The 17,305-nt window shown below is 42.8% G+C and overlaps 1 protein-coding gene across 5 annotated transcripts; it reads left to right on the top strand.

Annotated features, from left to right (window-relative positions):
* The first annotated feature begins 1,643 nt into the window (after window positions 1-1,643).
* Window positions 1,644-17,069, top strand: STRA8 (stimulated by retinoic acid 8). Of its 5 annotated transcripts, XM_077340941.1 has the most exons (10): window positions 1,981-1,997; window positions 3,497-3,654; window positions 5,726-5,970; window positions 7,038-7,113; window positions 9,535-9,619; window positions 9,951-10,103; window positions 11,688-11,973; window positions 13,117-13,193; window positions 14,274-14,385; window positions 16,794-17,069. In XM_077340941.1, the coding sequence occupies exons 3-10, from the start codon at window positions 5,779-5,781 to the stop codon at window positions 16,866-16,868; spliced, it is 1,056 nt and encodes a 351-aa protein (XP_077197056.1). In that variant the 5' UTR covers window positions 1,981-1,997; window positions 3,497-3,654; window positions 5,726-5,778; the 3' UTR covers window positions 16,869-17,069. The 5 variants fall into 5 exon arrangements, 4 of the variants coding, with proteins under 4 accessions (XP_077197054.1, XP_077197053.1, XP_077197055.1 ...); XM_077340939.1 differs by lacking the exons at window positions 1,981-1,997; window positions 3,497-3,654 and adding an exon at window positions 1,644-1,951 and having other exon boundaries at window positions 5,773-5,970; XM_077340938.1 differs by lacking the exon at window positions 3,497-3,654 and having other exon boundaries at window positions 1,644-1,997; window positions 5,773-5,970.
* Window positions 17,070-17,305: the final 236 nt, after the last annotated feature.

Raw genomic sequence — 17,305 nt, 5'->3', positions numbered from 1 at the left:
GGTTGCGGCGCGGTGCCGTGCAGGCAGCCCCATGGGACCCTTTTCCCGGGCGCGGGGCGAAGGGAAAGGCCCTTAGCAGAATTCCGGTCTCGCTTTTGTGTGCTTGCATCGGAGCGCTGAAGGACACGATGTACCTTACGCAGAGGGAGTCAACCTGTAGTCCTTCAGATGTCCATGGACTACAATTCCCATGAGCCCCTGCCAGCATTTGCTGGCAGGGGCTCATGAGAATTGTAGTCCATGAACATCTGGAGGACCACAGGTTGACTACCCCTGCCTTACAGGATGCATGACAAGAGCCAGTGCTTGGGGGCTTTTACATAATTTGTTTATTTCGTGCATGTCCAGGCCTTTCTCCCTAATAGGGACCCAAAGCTGCTAATGTTGTTAGCATTGCTCCCTCCGCCATTAATTCTTCGCAGCTACCCTGTCACGCGGGTTAGGGTGTGCGTGTGTCTGAGGGCGTGTGACCAGCCCGAGGTCACTAAGCAAACTTCCATGGCAGAGGGGGTTCTCATCTAGGCCTTTCAGACACTCTGACCACCGGCTCGCGTGTACAGCGGTCAGAGGGGAGGCCATGAAAACGCAACGTCTTCTGAATCCGAGGTCAGCTTGTGCTATGGAACAGGGGTAGTCAACCTGTGGTACTCCAGATGTTCATGGACTACAATTCCCATGAGCCCCTGTCAGCGTTTGCTGGCAGGGGCTCATGGGAATTGTAGTCCGTAAACATCTGGAGGACCACAGGTTGACTACCCCTGCTTTGGAACATCTCCCAGTCTCGCAAGGAATCCCGCGGTGGTGGCGGGAGGAGAAAGCCCACCAAACAGGCCACTCTAAAGTCAAGACTGCTAGTCTGGATGATAACAACCCCCCCTCTTCAGTGCTGTCTCCCCCCCCCCCCCGAGGACTTGGTGCCGACAGGGTGCAATTCGCGGTACGGAGCACCATTATAGCCACATTCAAGCGGGCCGCCGTGTTGGTCTGAAGCAGCGCCACAAATTTAGAGTCCAGCGACATCTTGAAGACCGACCACGTTTTATCCAAGGCACGAGCTTTGGTGTGCACGCACACTTCCTCCGATACAATGTCAGGGTTATATTGTGTACAGTTCCTTATCGCCAGAGTCAATGTAAAGCAGCGCTCCTTTTCGAAACCATGCGCTCGGCCGCACACCCATCGGACCACGACACTTCAGGAAGCCTGGCCGCTGCCCTTCATGCTGGTACTTCGACTCCCGGTTGATTGCATCTTGGTTTTTATGGCCATGGTCACCAAGGGCTGTTGTTACTGAGCTTTTTTCCCCAGCGCGCAACTCTGGAGGCATCTCCCTGAAAAATGGGCCATCATCACAGAGGCCGCATCATGTGGCCAAGGCAGAAATGTCTTTTCGGGTGCATCCAGCTGCCCCGCTAAAATGTCAACCGGACAACGGAAGTTCGCCGCCACCTCCCCCTCAGTCGTGCCGGGTCTGCGGGCAACCAGGTGCGTGACAGTCGGTGCTTTAAACGCGGCGCTCATCCGCAGCGCCCTCAGCGCAGCGCCAGGTGACCCGCTTGCAGGAAGCAGCGCACGTGTGCAGTCCTACACAGGTATAGCCTTGCTGGCCGGATGCCGCCTATAAATCGGGCCAGCGTCCGCAGGAGAATAGAGGCATCAGCAGCAGACTCCGCACGGCGTCGCGAACAGTTATGGAAATATATGCTCGCTCTAAGCGACGCGCCGACAGACGTTGCTACGCTGCCCGAACTCCCTGCTCGGTCTCCTCCCTCGGGCCATCCCATCTGCTTTTCTTTCCCGCGTTTTTGTTGCCATTTCCAACAGCACGCCGTCAGAACCTCCCGCCGAACCTCGGAGATTTTCTATTGGCTGCTCGCGACACCTCCTGCATTCGGATTGGTGGCCTCTGATGCTCTCCTATGTTGGTGCTATGGCAAGAGAGAGCGGGAAGGTATACGGAGGGTGGGGTCGTTGCATTGTTGGTTGCTTGGTGCAAGGTGAGGGGGTGCTCCAGGCAGCCCTGGAAATTATGTTTTGCCTGAGGCATATTCCTCAAAGAGCCGTGCAGCGCTATCCCAGGAACCAGCCTGTCAAATTGGAGGGTGCTGGGAGGAGACTGGGAAGCAAGAAAATGGGAGCAGGAACCAAGTACCCTACTGAACATTAGAGCTTGGGCAGGTGGAGTGAAACAGGAGATGTAGAAAAAGGCACTAAAATTTAGCCAAAGGAGAAACAGAAAAGGGAGGACAAATTAAAGAGAAGGGTTATATCAGAATTCTGAGATATGTATTCTCAAAAAGAGCCTTCCAGTTGTTTGCATCTTTCTTGAATATTAGCATGAAAAGTGGCTTTTCTGAGAATATAATGAAAATTCAAATTTGAGGGAAATACGTATTTTCTTTAATTTGCTTTTAATATATTAGTGATTATTAACATTCAGTCCCAAATTTGTTTACCTAGAAATAATTCCCATTGGTTTTCATTTCAGTAGGGGAGTCCTCATTTGTTGAATTTGCCAAGGAAAGGGGGTGAGCTCCCCTTTCCCCTGTCCCTACGGTCAGTTATATCTTACAGTAAAATGAGAATCTTGTCTAACAAAAATTCAACGAGATACATAGGAAACCAAACATGGAGCATTTATGTTCTTTTCAATTTATCATTTAAGTCCAAATCTTTCTCCACACACCAACCAGGTACTGATAATTGTTCATAAATAACAATGATTTTTCACTCAGATGAGTAGGATTTCCATCTGTTGATTTGAAAAATATAGTAATAGTTTGCACTTGTTATTATGTAAATAAGGACATCCTTGGCATTTCCAGATATATGTGGTATACAGGGAACATGAGATTAAACAGTGTTAATTTTAAACCATTTTAATCTCATGTAGAGAAGCAGGGAATGCATTTTAAAGTAACAATAGACTGTGTAGAAAAATCACTAATGAGTCTTAGAAATAAACAAAAATGTGAATGAAAATTTTGGAAGAAAAGGTTTGATGCCTCCAAATGACTGGGTCATCAAGAAGCGTAAGTAATGAGTGAGGCTAATGGCTCAGTTTGTCTCAAACCAAGGAGTTCAGTAGCATGGGAAGTATATGGCGACTTTAAATTGCCTTAAGGCAAGACCTCCCTGCTCACAAGCCCCTTGGAAGATTCCGTAGACAGAAAAGAGATGTACAGACTAAACACATTTTTATTTATTTATTGGATTTGTATACTACCCCTCCCAGCAAGCAGGCTTGGGGTGGTTTACAACAATAACAAAATCACAATTTAAAAGCCAGTCCACCTCTCCTTACCTGCCCCAACATCCTCTGCTGGCTACCTGGATTGTAGATAGTGTAACATGCAGTACAATCCATCCACACTGAATCTAAGAAGACTTTCTCCCAATCTCTGTCTGACACAGATTATGCAGGACTTGGACAGTGGATCTTGAGGCTGGGACCTAGATGCAATGGGTTGCTTTATTTATGTTTTTCCTGGCCCAGGTCCTCAACAGCAGGCTCACTAAGCAGGCAAAATTTTAATTATTTGATCTTGGATCTAGCGCTCACCAACTGGATAATGGGGCCACGACTTCCACTGGATTGTACTATATCAGACTGTAGGTGAAAGTCCAAATGACAAGCTTCATTTTGCACAGCAGGTATTAGTGGAGAGGGTTGTACCCTCGTTACCTTCCTTATGTGCTGTTTTGCTGTGTATAGGAATTTTATTTAGTATTGAAAAACATTCCATTATGGGAGTCTCCCCATGCTTGCAATCTAAAATGGTGCAATCCAGACCTAAATTTGCCATTTCAAATGTTAAGAACTCTGCTAGGAAAAGCATCACCTGCTATATGGCTGAATGCCAGGCTATTGTTAAAAGTTACAAGAGGAGGATAAGTTTAAAAGTTACGAACCCTGATGTGTAATCTGCCCTGATCTGGCTGGCTTGTCAAATCTTGGAAACTCTTGGTACTTGGATAGGAAGTCCCAGGTTGCTCTGCAGAGGCAGGGAATGGCAGTCCTTTTTTGTTGGCCTCTTGTCTTGAAAACCTCCTGGGATTGCCATAAGTAGGCTGTGAGGACACTTTTCACCACCAATATGTAATCTGGACTCAGATTCTTTCTTAGCAATATTAGCATAGTTGATGTAATTAAAAAAGATAGCCTGACTTTTTGTATAGTGTGCAGAATTAAAGTTTCTGTACATTTTCAGCTGTATCTTGTTTCTCCCTTTTACACTGCCTGGTTCCTGTATTTCCACTAGGGGTGTCACTTTTCCAACTGTCCATGGTAGCTATGTCTTAACAACTGATAATTTGTTTACGTCTGTGTATCGAAAAGCATCACCGCCTCCTTTTTGCACAGCAAGTTGTTAAAGAGACATGAGCAGTCTGGCTGAGGTTTTTTCTGGTCTATTGGTTGCTCTAATCTGCCACTTAGTTCTTTTTTTTTACAGCAACCTCATTTCAGAAAACACTCACTGTCAGGCCTGAATTTTAGGAGAAGCTGACCATGATTCTTACCTATCCTCGACACGCACAATTTAAAAAACAGGTTGGGCTTGATCTAGCCAAAGTAAGAATAGATTTCAACAGAGCAGTTGAAGTCTCTACCACAAAGAAAGCCAGGAGTCTGGAAAAAGAGTGAAAATAGAGATCTCAAGATTTTCACAACAAACCATAACTGTGTTTTAAATTTCTCTTTATCTGGCCAGTTTTGACCTCTTCAGTTGACATATTTAATAGGGAGAAATTAAATTATTCCAATTTTCTATAAGACATTTTAAATATTATTTGGACTTTTAAGAGTTTATTGCAAATGTATTTAATGTACATATACATATATGTTTATTACATTATTGACAGTGAGGCAAGAAATTAAAATCTTATAACCTTTAACACTGAAAAATAGTGATGTTTTCCATCTTTTACTTTCAAACCAGCAATGTTATGTTATATGCAGATTTTTATCCTGCAAATACTTTTATTCCTGTTGTTAAAAGTGTTTCCTAATGTCTGTGGAAGCAGAAACAGTATTTCAAAAACATAGAGTTGGAAGGGGTGTCCAGGGTCATCTAGTCCAACTCCCTGCATAATGTTGGAACTCACAACTACCTGCCTACCCACAGTGACCCCAATTTCATGCTCAAGTGATTCCTCCACCCAAAATCTCCAGAATCCAGACTGTCGTGGAAGAAATTCACCTATCATCTCACAGTTGCAATCAGCAATTCCCTGGATATGCAAGGAAGGGCCACAACAGACAAACACTGTCACATCCCTTCCTGCCCACCCACTCACAATCTGCCTAAGTTCATAAAGTCAGCTTTTCTGTCAGATGACTAGCCTCTGCTTTAAAACTTCCAAAGAAGGAGAAATCACCTCCTGAGGAAGCCTGTTCCACTGAGGAACCATATCAGGAACATTTCCTTTGTGTGCCCATGTGTATGTATATGAATGACAATTAAACCTTGCCATACATTTTTATAAGTCTTTCCTGCAAAAATCAGGAATATCTGAAAGTGTTTAACTTCAGTTGGATTATGCCTATCATGTCAAAAAAAACGGTGGTATTTTCCTTTAGCCTATTAATGTGTTTAATCATGAATGACAAATGATTTTGACTATTTTTAAAACGTGGTAATACTGGGTAATAAGGCAAGACATATGATTTTAGGAACTGTGTAACTGGAATGCCTTTGCCTTGTGATTGTCGCCCATCATACAGATTTACTTTAAAGTAGTCTTGTTTAGCAGAACAGCATTTTATTGCAGCTTTTGATGGAGGCAACTGGAGACTGCAGCACCCTATACGCCAGAGTGACCCCTCAGTGCCAGACTCGCTTGCAGGATCTGGAGCCGCAGGTTGGCAAAAGGCGCTTGTCTCAGGCACGCCACAGGGCTACCTTGGCAGAGCTCTTCAAAAACTTGCGCGAAACTGTATATTTGCAACAAGATAATTCCACATCAAAGGTACAGAAATAAATATGAATCCATACAGAGGACAGAAAAATGCTATTATTTTATTACTATTCCACTTTTCTTCCATGAAATTCAAGGCAGCAGACATTTGGTTCTTAGATGGGGTTGTTGACTGCCTGTAGGAAAAAAATGTACTATCCCTTTAATAAAGGCTTACTGGGGTGTTATTTGCCAGCTGATGTTATTTACCTTAATTCCATGAAAAGCTTCCTCTATCCACTTTTTGTGCATTAAGCCTCTATTCAAGCCTTTTCTTAATTGTGTAAGCACAGGGAGAAGGAGACCCGGGAGAGGCTAGCAATGGCAGCAGAAAAAATGGCATCATTCCCATTGCATCCTACTTCATTGCAGATAGAGGCTTTTACCACAAGTGTTGCAGGACTCTGTGTAGTGACACAATCTTGGCCAACTGTTTATGATTTTTAGCACAGTGGAAAAAGTAGCTACAACCCAGCTTGTCATGGAGCAGCCTCAGCTGTAGGTGTTAGGGCATATCTATATTATTAGGAATTCCTAGAACTGCTTACCAAAGTTCTCTGGGCAATTAAATAAAAATTACACCTTTGGTAAAATTATGCCCTCTCTAGGCTCCCTTCCCACATCATTCCCAAACCTGCATCCTGTCCTCAGCCATGAGAAAGCTTGTTACCCAAATGGCAAAGTGCTTTTAAAGATTATTTTAGTTATGTCATCCTAGAATAGATTCATAGAGGCAGTTCACGTAGTGATTATCACACAACAAACGACATTCATCTCCTCTTAGATACATGCTGCTTGCTAGTCACAAAAAAGGCTATGTTCATCATGTTTAACACATGATGGGATTTTCAGGCCACCAGACTATCACATGATCATTGTAAACCTCATGTAAAAATATGGGCATATGAATCTGCCCTTGTTTAAGATTATGTATGTGATTCGAAGAGTCGGTATGGAGAGAAATTCTATTCCTAACTGGAGAAAAAGTCTTCATTTTCAGTTGCTACGTTTCTTCACTTCTGTCTTTTCTTTCCATAGTCTGATGCCATTTGAAGTCTCTGTTTTCTGTGTTTGATTAGTGTCAGGTTTTATGTAAAGCTAAGAATTATATCCAGGAGCTGGAACAAACCTTGGAAAACTTGCTGAAGATGAAAGGTACTGTACACAAGTATTTGCCCAAAACTGTACCCCAGTTTTACATTATTTCTTTGGCAAAAATGACAGATGGCCAAGCTTTGGGATCAGTATTAGCCTGCATAGGATAGAAATAGATTTTGGGAGGGCAAATCAAACGTGCTGAAGAAGATGGGTGGGAAGGAATAATGTTTAATCCCCTTTTATGTTTGCCAGTCGTCCATTGTAAATCTCTCCTTACCACTAAGCCTACCCCCCCCCCAGCCAATTAATCCTCCCTAGCCTTACTTCCAGTTTCAGAGATCATCTGCAAAAAAAATTAATTAAAATGGCATACAAATGCATTTGCAGGACCGAATTACAGGTACTAGAGAAATTAAATACCCCTTCTGCCTGTCTAACAATCGTCCTTTGCAAATGCACCCCCCCCCCCACATATCCTATTATTGCCATGTGGAAATACACACTTGCTGAGATAATGTCTCATTCCACCCTAAGGAACGGTACATTAGGATTATAAGAGAAACATGTTGTGTTTCCCTCATACTCTCTAGTTCCACCCTTAATCCTCTGCTGAATTAGAAGTGGCATACAACATGACTCCCAAGAAAGATTGTCCCTCTTCCATGCTATTTAAAATAGTGACAAGGCAACACTGTATTTAGTTTTTTATCTTGTTAACTTTGGGAGCCATTCCTAGGTGTATCCCCACCTCTCCATTTTGCTTACTTAGATCAGGCTTTCACAAAACCCTGGGGATTCTTGACAGCCCAGAAGAGTTTTCTGAATGGATGGGAGTTAATTTTTTAAATATATTTTTAAAATTTGTTAATCATGTCAACCCACCCACCCCTCCCCAAATGACCAATGATGGGCCTGGAGGGGATGGAAAGGGGAGGGGCCCTGTGTGGTACATTGCACCACTCCTGAGGGTTCCTGGGGCCAGAAGAATGTTTCAGAGGTTTCTCAACAGTAACAAAATTGAGAAAAGCTGACAGACCAAAGATCTTTACTGCATAACACATTGAAACACACAGGTGGTGTTATTCTAAGGAAAGTTAAGCCTTTCTAAATCTCTGGGAGTCAATGGTGTTAGAAGGCTGTAACAGGTTTAGGAATGCACAATACCAGCGTGTAAATATATACTTGCCTGATTCTTCTGTGATCTTCCACATGCCATAGTTCTCCTTTGACTTACTAAGCACCTGATATTTAACATTCTGGAATCTTCCAGTGTTATAGAAACACCTGTGTCTGTACAATACAATACAATACCTTTATTGGCATAACGCAGATTAGGAGGATATACAAAGATAGTCAAGATACATCGGACAGTTTAAGTTCAAAAACTGAGGACAGAAATTTAGCCATAATAAAAGTGACGTCGGCATCCTTATCACTCAGTAAAAATTGGCAAACCAAGTCTTTTGAATGGTTTCTCCATTTTGGTATAAGAGGTATGATATGCCTTCTCTGTTGAGTGAACAAGGGGCAATCCAGTATGATGTGTTGGATGGTGTCAGGAGAACTTGATTCACAGGTGCATAGTCTGTTTTCAAAGGGGATCTTGGCAAATCTCCCTTGTAATACTTTGGATGGAAAGGTGTTAAGCCGAGCGAGCAAAAATGCTCTGCGATAGAGGGGATTTGCCAAGTTATGGAAATAAGCCGGCATTATCCCGTGCTTCACTTGGAGATCAAGCACACAGGGAGGGCAGATTGCTGGCACAGTGGGATGGATTTTTTGGAATTCGTGATCAAGTAGCCTTTGTTTGATTTGGCACATAATGGAAGGTTCATTCAGAGATAGGATGTAATCGTAGTCAATGCCAATTTGTTGGAGTGTAGTCAGGATGGTAGAGAACCATTAAAATTTAAAAGAGTCTCTCAGTAAACAGGCCAATAGGCTATCTGATCGAATCCTAAAATGCAGTTTTAGCCAATATTTAAAGGTGAAAATCCAGGCCTTAGTTTCAAGAAGATTATGTCCAGTTTCAAGACATAAAGAGGAGTAAGGGACGCAATTTCTCAAAATCTGCCGGAAAAAGACAGACTGTAACCTCTCCATGTTTTTGTTAAAACCTGAGATCCACAGAGGGATGCCATATAAAATTTGGGGGAGAAATTTTAGAGTCAAACACACGACAGACAGCTGGGACAAACTGATTGCCTTTAAGAAAGAAAAACTGGTTTAGATGGGTAATGGAACTGTGTCTGTAGCACATGAAACCATGCACTTTCATCATTGTCTTGAAATGCCGAGCAAGCCCCTAAATATGCAGGGAGGCTATCATGTTAGTCTGTCGTAGCAAAAATGAACAAGAGTCTCGTGGCACCTTTATGACTTTATGCTGGAATAAAATTTTGTTAGACTTTAAGATGCCCCCCAAACACCTATTCTAAATGTGTAATTAATGGCAGTTGTTCTTTTTGCTGACAACAGAAGTTTTAAACCTGGAGGATGGGAATCCATCAAACTTGGAGCAAGTAAAGGAGGAATATGTCAAGATGTACCTCAACTGTTACAGGTAAGGCACCAGTTACAGGTAAGGTGCCCAGCCCAGGCATTTAAAAGCTTCAATAAGATTTTCGGCATCTGCCCTGTAAGTTGTGAATGAGCTTATTATTATTACCTCTGTCAGCTTGAAAAAACAACAGCAAGAATAAAACTCCTGCAACATTGTAAGCAGCTCATGAAATTTAGCTTCCATTATCAGACACTTGTCCCTTCCTGCAAAATCATGGCGCACAGAAGAATGCTGCTGTCAAGGAAAACACCAGCGGATTTTCTTCCTAACCTATAATATATGGCAAAGTATGACTTCAGGTGGTTTCTATCTCTTTCTTTTTACTTTCTAGTTCTGCGTCTCCTTCAAATGTCATAACTCAGAGTGGCCCCACGGTATGGTGTGTGATTCAAGAATATGAGAAGAATTCAACAGAGGAAGATGCAAATGCAAGGCTTACACAGTCACCTGCTACTTCTTCTCCTGATCTCATAGAGTTTGAACGGTATATGAAGTGGGATGTTGTTTCATCACTCAGAAGTGACCCATCCAAAAGATGTATGGGGTGAAATTGCTTCTGACCCTGATAGATACAGGGTGGGAGAAGTTGAGAGGGCGTGGCTTCTTTCTTTGCAGTGATTAGAGAAACTGTACCCTGTTGGACTTTTCCATGCTGTGGTTCAAAGCATGCTTAAAGGAGTCTGGGGGTTTCAAAATTCAAACACTGAGTGCTGAAATGACTGGGCACCTTGATATTAGCCCCTGGACAGGTCTTGGTGCATTGGTAGATTCCAAAGTTTATCTATCTAATACAGGGGAAGCTGTTCTGTGCACTGCAGAGTATTGAAGCTCTTGTCAAATCCCATTCTCCAAAGAAGAGATAAAATGTTTGACCATGTCTGTCAGTGTTCAGGAGTCCGGGATGTACAGCCATTGGCAGGTGACGTGTGATCTGAACACATTGGACCATGTACATATACCTTTATTTTGAGCACTGTCCATATTGGGCTCAATGCTTGTTGATATAAGTAAGAAGCCAACATTAGCTGCAGATTGCACTTTCATTTTTGCCTCTTTTATGTACTATATTTCTCTCAGGAAAAAAGTTTGAGTTCAGTAGCACTTTTAAGACCAACCAAGTTTTCTTCTGGGTCTAAGCTTTTGTGTGCATGCATACTTCTTTGCACAGAAGCTTAGACCCAGAATAAAACTTGGTTGGTCTTAAAGGTGCCACTGGTGTGTTTTGCTGTTTCAGACCAACACTGCTACCAACCTGAATCTATATTTCTCTCAGTAAGCACAATGCATTTTAGCCTTTTTACCGTCTCCCACTTTTTAAATTCACTTTGTACAGTAAGAATCTGTCTTGACCAGTAGGTGGCACAGGCTTGCTTCTCTTGTACAGTGTCCCATAGTATTCTGGAAGCAGTTCCCCAGCTGTTCTTGAAAACAGGTGAAAAAGCATTAACTGGCAGAATCTCTATTTAAAACTTACATCACTTTCTGTGCCTTCTTTCCTTTTTCAGTGATGAATCAATGTGGGGTAGTCTGTCGTAGGCTGTCAGATTAGGATCTGGTAGAGACAAAGGTTCAGATCCTCTCCCTGCCATGGAAGCTGCTGACTGAAAGCTTCTCGGCCTAACCTCCTTCATGTGATTGTTCTGTGAGACCATTTCAGGCAGACCATTTGTTCAGGCAGACCATTTCAGCAGTTGGTTGCCATCATCCAAATAAATAAATAAATTACAGAAAATGCTTAAGTATTGTCAGTGGATCTTACTTGTATTGTAGGACAACACAAGAGACTGATATCCCACCTCCAGTCAGAATGTTGGTGGGCATAGAGCCTGGAAATACGTTTGCATGGCTGAAAAGCAAGGCATTTTGTATCTATGCTGTGTATGTAACAACAGAAAACATTTGGCAGGATAGTGGTTAGATGATTCCCTTGCTTGGCATTGGGTCATATGTTCTCTCTGCCTGGTTACCTCTAAATTCAAGAAGCATGAACAGATTACTTGATTGCTCCATGTGCTATCGCATGCCAAACCACACTCTGAGACCTTTCTCCTTTCCTATCTCATTCTAGATACTTGTATTTTTACAAACAGACAGTAGACCTCCTGGTTGATCATGGGGTTGTGAGCCCTGAAGAGGTCACCCTCCCTGTGATCTCCACAGCTGTCTCTCATCTGTGGCAGGGCCTCCCTGAGGAGAGAAGAGACAGTGTCCTGCAGTACTGTAGTCAGAGACAGAGTTTCATCTCTGAGGTCAAGGCAGCTTCCCAGGAGCCTGCATGCACTGAGGACAGCACAAGGAACAGTGGAGCCAGTAGTCTGGAGGCAAGCGGTTCCCTAAGGTCCACACCAGAGGAGGTAAGCATCTTAATCCCTTTTAGGGTTCCTGTTCTACGGTTCTCAAGGACACACAATTTCCCAATGGAATAGCCAGTATAAGTCTAAGTAGCCTCTTCGCCTAGAAAAAGCTACCTTTAGTATAGAAGTAAAAGGGAGGGGGATGCGTAGAAACAGTAAGGAAGGATTATAGGTTAGGCAGGAAAAGCTATAAAACAGAGGATCTCAGCCATGGGCATTGCAAGCCTCATCCAAATAAATAAATGGCTTCGCGCCTATCTGAAAGTAACCAGGCTACTTTTTTAATGGTAAAAAAAAAATAATGATTTGACACTCATGTCACCAAACTAGATGGATGAATGAATGGGAAGAGGAGGGGGGGGGGTATTCTACTAGCAAGATGCTTGTCAAATGACAGCAGTCTGCATAAGAATATTTGAGCAGTTTAGCTAAGCAGGCAGACAAGTGCCAGTCCGAAATTCATCCTGGCTTTCATTTCTTTTTGGCTTGCACTTCTTCCTATTGCATTCCCAGCCTCAGCCTGCCCCCCCCCCCCTGAGCTGGAGCTTCGATCTTTCTTGTCCTCCAGGAGTGTTATTAACTGCTGTGGTTCCTGGTGGGGGAGATAAGGGGAGGGAGGGCCTAGGAACAGTGGCACCCCCTGTTGAGTTGCTATTGGGCCCAGAGATTTTCATTATTTATTTAAGGAATTTATATGCTGCCCCTCCAGAGTCCTGCTTACGGTTTAGAAATAAAAACAATCCCTCCCCCAAATAATAAATCATGAAAACAAAACCAAAATAAACAATTAAAAACAGTCTGTTGAGCACCTTAAACATATCCGTAAAACAAGTTTAAAAAAGACAAAAACTCTTTGTTAAAAGCTTCAATAAAAATAAATGTTTCAGTCTGACATCTGAAAGGCAGCCTGGTAAGTGCCCAGTGAGCCTCAGGGGTGGGCCTTCCAAAGTCAAGGTGCCATCGCAGAAAATGGGCCATCTCTAATTGCCCCCTACCTCTCCTCTGAAGATAGGGGCACAGAGATGGAGGCTTGTGAGTCAGCTGTTAACTCGTGTGCTGGACAATACAGCAGGACGTGTTCCTATTCAAGTTATATGAATAAGTCAATATTCAAACTAGTGTCCAAAATGCTGTCTCTTTTAGATCCTCTTTGAAGATGCCTTTGATGTGGCAAGTAGCTTCCTTGACAGAAATGAGATCCAAGAGATGTCCAGTCAGAGGTACTGGCCTCAGCCTAATGAGTTGCTCTGTTGTCATGTAAGGGCATGTACTGCTTGCAAGGGAAAAATTTTTTTTGTCTTAATGCCTTTTGGTGTGTTTGACTAATTAATTTATTAGTTGGAATCTGAACACTTCCTAATCTGTGGAGACAATTGTCTATTGCTTTTTAAAATAGGCCAGACTTCTGTGTGTAAGAGCAGGTTGGGGGATGCCATACAGAGGCCAGGAACTCCCAGCCTTGTAGTCCTGGGTACCCTCCAGTTGCTGGTCAGAGGCTGCAGTGAGTCTTTGGGCAACTCTGGAGCTGCTCCAGTCAAAAGAGCACTGAGCATGGCTTAAAACAGCAGAGCTGGGTTATCCCAGTAGGGCTCCTGTGAAACTGCCTGGAGTAGCTTAGAAAAACCCAGTGAGTGTTTGTAGTTTATATTCGTTTTAAATTAAATGGCCATGAATATGTGATTTAATGCTTTCATGGGTGATGCACCGTAAAGTGTTCTGCTGCATGCTGTCTCAAAAACAAAACACTTTTGTGCCACCTTTTCTTCCCATCCAATCCTACAAGGAGAAAAATACAAAAACCATGAAAACATTTAAGTACAGTTAGAAATATAAGATTCAATTAAAAACACAAACAACACTAGAAGGAGGCCATTCCTGGGGAATGCCAGATGAAACAAACAGCAAAAGATCTTCACCTGCTGGCAGGAGACACCAATAGTGGGAGACAAATGAATCTCCCTGGGGAAGGAGTCCCAAAGTTTTGGTGCCATGACAGAGAAGCCCCTTTCTCGGGTCACCACCCATCTGACCTTAGATGACAGAGTCAAACAAAGCGGCGCCCTCAGTCCTGTCTTAGTAACCAAGAGAAAATTTGGAATATCCTTGTTATCTCCTGGCCACTGAGGAGGGAGATTTGGAACCTTAATTGACAGAACACCCACCTGGTTCTTCTGTGCTGGGCCCTCCATGGGGTTGATGACAATCTCACCTGTGATTACCAAGGAAAAAGAAACCACTTCCTTATAATAGGGGAAATAGTTCTTTTTTGTTCTGGGTTCACCATGGTTTCTTTCCTGCAGCTCAACATTTGCAGGATGCACTTCAGAAAGCCAAGAGGATAACCATCATCTCTACCTGCAAATAATAACCTTCTTGGAAAGCCTGTTTTTTGCTGACACTCAGCCATCACAGGTAGCACTTTGCACATGCTTGTTGTAAGACAGCCTGCTCTTTGTTTACAGTAACTCCTCAAAATTAAATATAACTGGTAAGTGGTCAGGATCCATAATTTGGGTTACAGCCTTCAGTTTCAAGAGAAACAATAACGTTTTCTCTTAGTTCGTCCATTACAGTCAGATTCTGCTTATGAAAATATCTTCCCCGGGATGTTCCCTGACTAATCTTCAAGATCATGTAAGGGACATAACATAAGAATAACTGCAAGGGGAAAAACTCCAAAAGTAATTTTACCCCAGTCACCAAGAGCTTCTGATGGCCACTAGGAGCACTCAAGAGCTGCTTCTGATTCTTTAGAACAGCCTTCTTTTCTCAAGTAGTGGGTGAGAGCTGGTTGCCTGGATTATAGAGAGATTAAGAATAGGAAATTGAGTTTAGTGACTAAAAGACTGACAGGACAAATTGTAGGTGATGACTAAATCTACCCATTCCAGCCTGACCCACTTATAATAAAACTCAGATCCAGCATCCTTTAATTGGGCAGGAATAGCAGGTTCCCAGTGGCAAGGAAGTGGGATGGACAGAAAGGAGCAGCAGGAGTCCTGGTTTGTACTTATAAAACAAAATTACTGGTGGCGCCCAGTTTCCTTTTAGATAACTGCAGCAGAATCTGCCTCAATAAAAGGAATGTACAGTCTAAGAGAGTTTCGGTTTCAGCTGCAGCTTTCCTCTCCCTATATGCAGGAGTGGCCAAACTGTGACTCTCCAGATGCCTGTGGACTACAATGGCACACTGGCAGGGGTGCATGGTAATTGTAGTCCATGGACATCCGATGTAAACTCTTTGGGACTTGCTGGGTTCATAAATATCTGTGACAATCTGTAAACAATGAGAACAGATGGAAAGAATGCTGTTTGGACTCTATAGAAAACATAACAAAAATAATTTCAGAGGGTAGCCACGTTGGTCTATAGTAGATTCAAGTCCAGTAGCACCTTAGAGACCAGGAAGTATTTCACGGTGTAAGCTTTCGAGAGTCAGAGCTCCCTTTGTCAGACACAATTGAGTACTCTACTATGTCTGATGAAGGGAGCATTGACTCTTGACAGCTTGCCCCCTGAAACACTTGTTGATAACAGAAACAGACCATAACAGGGAGCCCAGTACAGATGGGACAAGTAAAATGATGATGGCAATGGAGCATCGGTTTTTGAAAGAAGACGTCTGAGGTTGGGTTTTATAGTTTCAATAGAAGATTCCTCTCATGAGCAGGGGCATGACTGAAGCTCACAAAGTGATGGTCTGGAGGAACTGGCAGGGATTCAGGGCCCATGTAATGGAATTAGTTCGGTTCCAGAAAAAGAAAAGGAAGCATTCACTTACATATCACATCACTGCCCCGATACAGTGTGAGAGAGGAGGCAAATAATGCCCCAGCGAGCTTCGCGGCACTGTGCCACACTGCAGAGTGGACTGGGGCATTTGTTGTCCCTTTGCAGGAAGGTGGGATTGTGTGGGGTGGTCAAAATGAGGAATGCAATCCCACCTTCCCGCAAAATAAAGACCCCCCCCACACACAGACACACACACAGCCTCCCCTGTACAGTTGAACTATGCTGCTGCTGTTTTGTTTCCCGGGGGGACAAAAACTGCTGCAGAGCATACCACTCTGCAGCAATCCACCAACGGCAGCCCAGTCCAGCTTTCAGGACCACATTATTCCTATCAAGGTCTTTTTATCAGCTGTCTATTTGATTCAGGATCCAACTTGAAGGTGCTAGAATTAAAGCTTTTGATACCTTGGGGCCCACGTACTTGAAAAGCTGTCCAGTTTGTGATCCATCACTTGACCAACCTATTTTGGAAGGGAAGCAACAACATGCCCTGAGCCTTCGGGGAGGGTGGTATACAATTATATATTAAATAAATAAGTAAGTAAGTAAGTAAGTAAGTAAGTAAGTAAGTAAATAAATAAATAAATAAATAAATAAATAAATAAATGCAAAGATTGTATGTTCTTCTAGTAATCAACAGAATTTGCTTAGCATCAGCCAAGGTATCCTTTTCATTAACAAGAAAAATCCCACAAATTGACATCCTGAGTGACATCACCTAAAGATGTTGCTGGAAGTTCCCAGCAGTCCACCTCATGCACACAAGGCCTCTAATAATTCATCTTGATGCTACTTTATATGTGGTCCCAACAGAGCAAGTAAGAGTGTCCTGTGGTCAGAATCAGGGCTACCCACACACCTGATTTTTACCATTCCGATTGTTTCATGAAGTAGAGCTGGCAAACAGTTGGGCAGATCACAAGAAAAAGCAATGAGTCCTGCTATAGATCCTTCCAGTTAGACAAAATATTTTGCAAAACCATGTTCTAATAAAAGTTTCATTGCGTTTTTTTTTTTGTGACTTGCAGGAAGAAGTTCTTCAATTAGATTATGAGACTGTGATGTTGCAATGCACTGAAACATTTGATGATGAAGATTTGTGAATTGTGTTTCTACTGAGTTGTTTAATGAAACCCTCACACACACCCCACCTGTCCACCCATCACAGGAAGATATGTTGCATCCATTTCTAGGAATGTGCTATTGGAAACGATTGTTTGTGTTGACTTCATATTTTTTCATTAGTTAAATTATTTGTACCTTACAGTGTACCGCAGTTTGATATTTATAAAAATTTAAAGAAATGTTGTGTCTGAAATTCAATGCTGGTAGTTGTAAAATGCATGTTGAGAATAATCATAATTTTACAGATCCTCTGCTGTGATTTATAATTGGTATTTTACTTATTTATGTATTTATTAAGATTATATGCCACTGCTTCTAGTACTACTAGCCCATGGTAGCTTACACATAAATAAAACTGTAAAAACAACAACAGTAAAAGAAAACCCTTTCACCCACCTCAACCCTCCCTCCAGAA

The sequence above is a fragment of the Paroedura picta genome, chromosome 5 (genome assembly GCF_049243985.1).
Source record: "Paroedura picta isolate Pp20150507F chromosome 5, Ppicta_v3.0, whole genome shotgun sequence".
NCBI classification, from domain to species: domain Eukaryota; kingdom Metazoa; phylum Chordata; class Lepidosauria; order Squamata; family Gekkonidae; genus Paroedura; species Paroedura picta.
The sequence above is the reverse complement of the archived record's forward strand: the minus strand, read 5'-3'. Positions and strand labels throughout refer to the sequence as shown.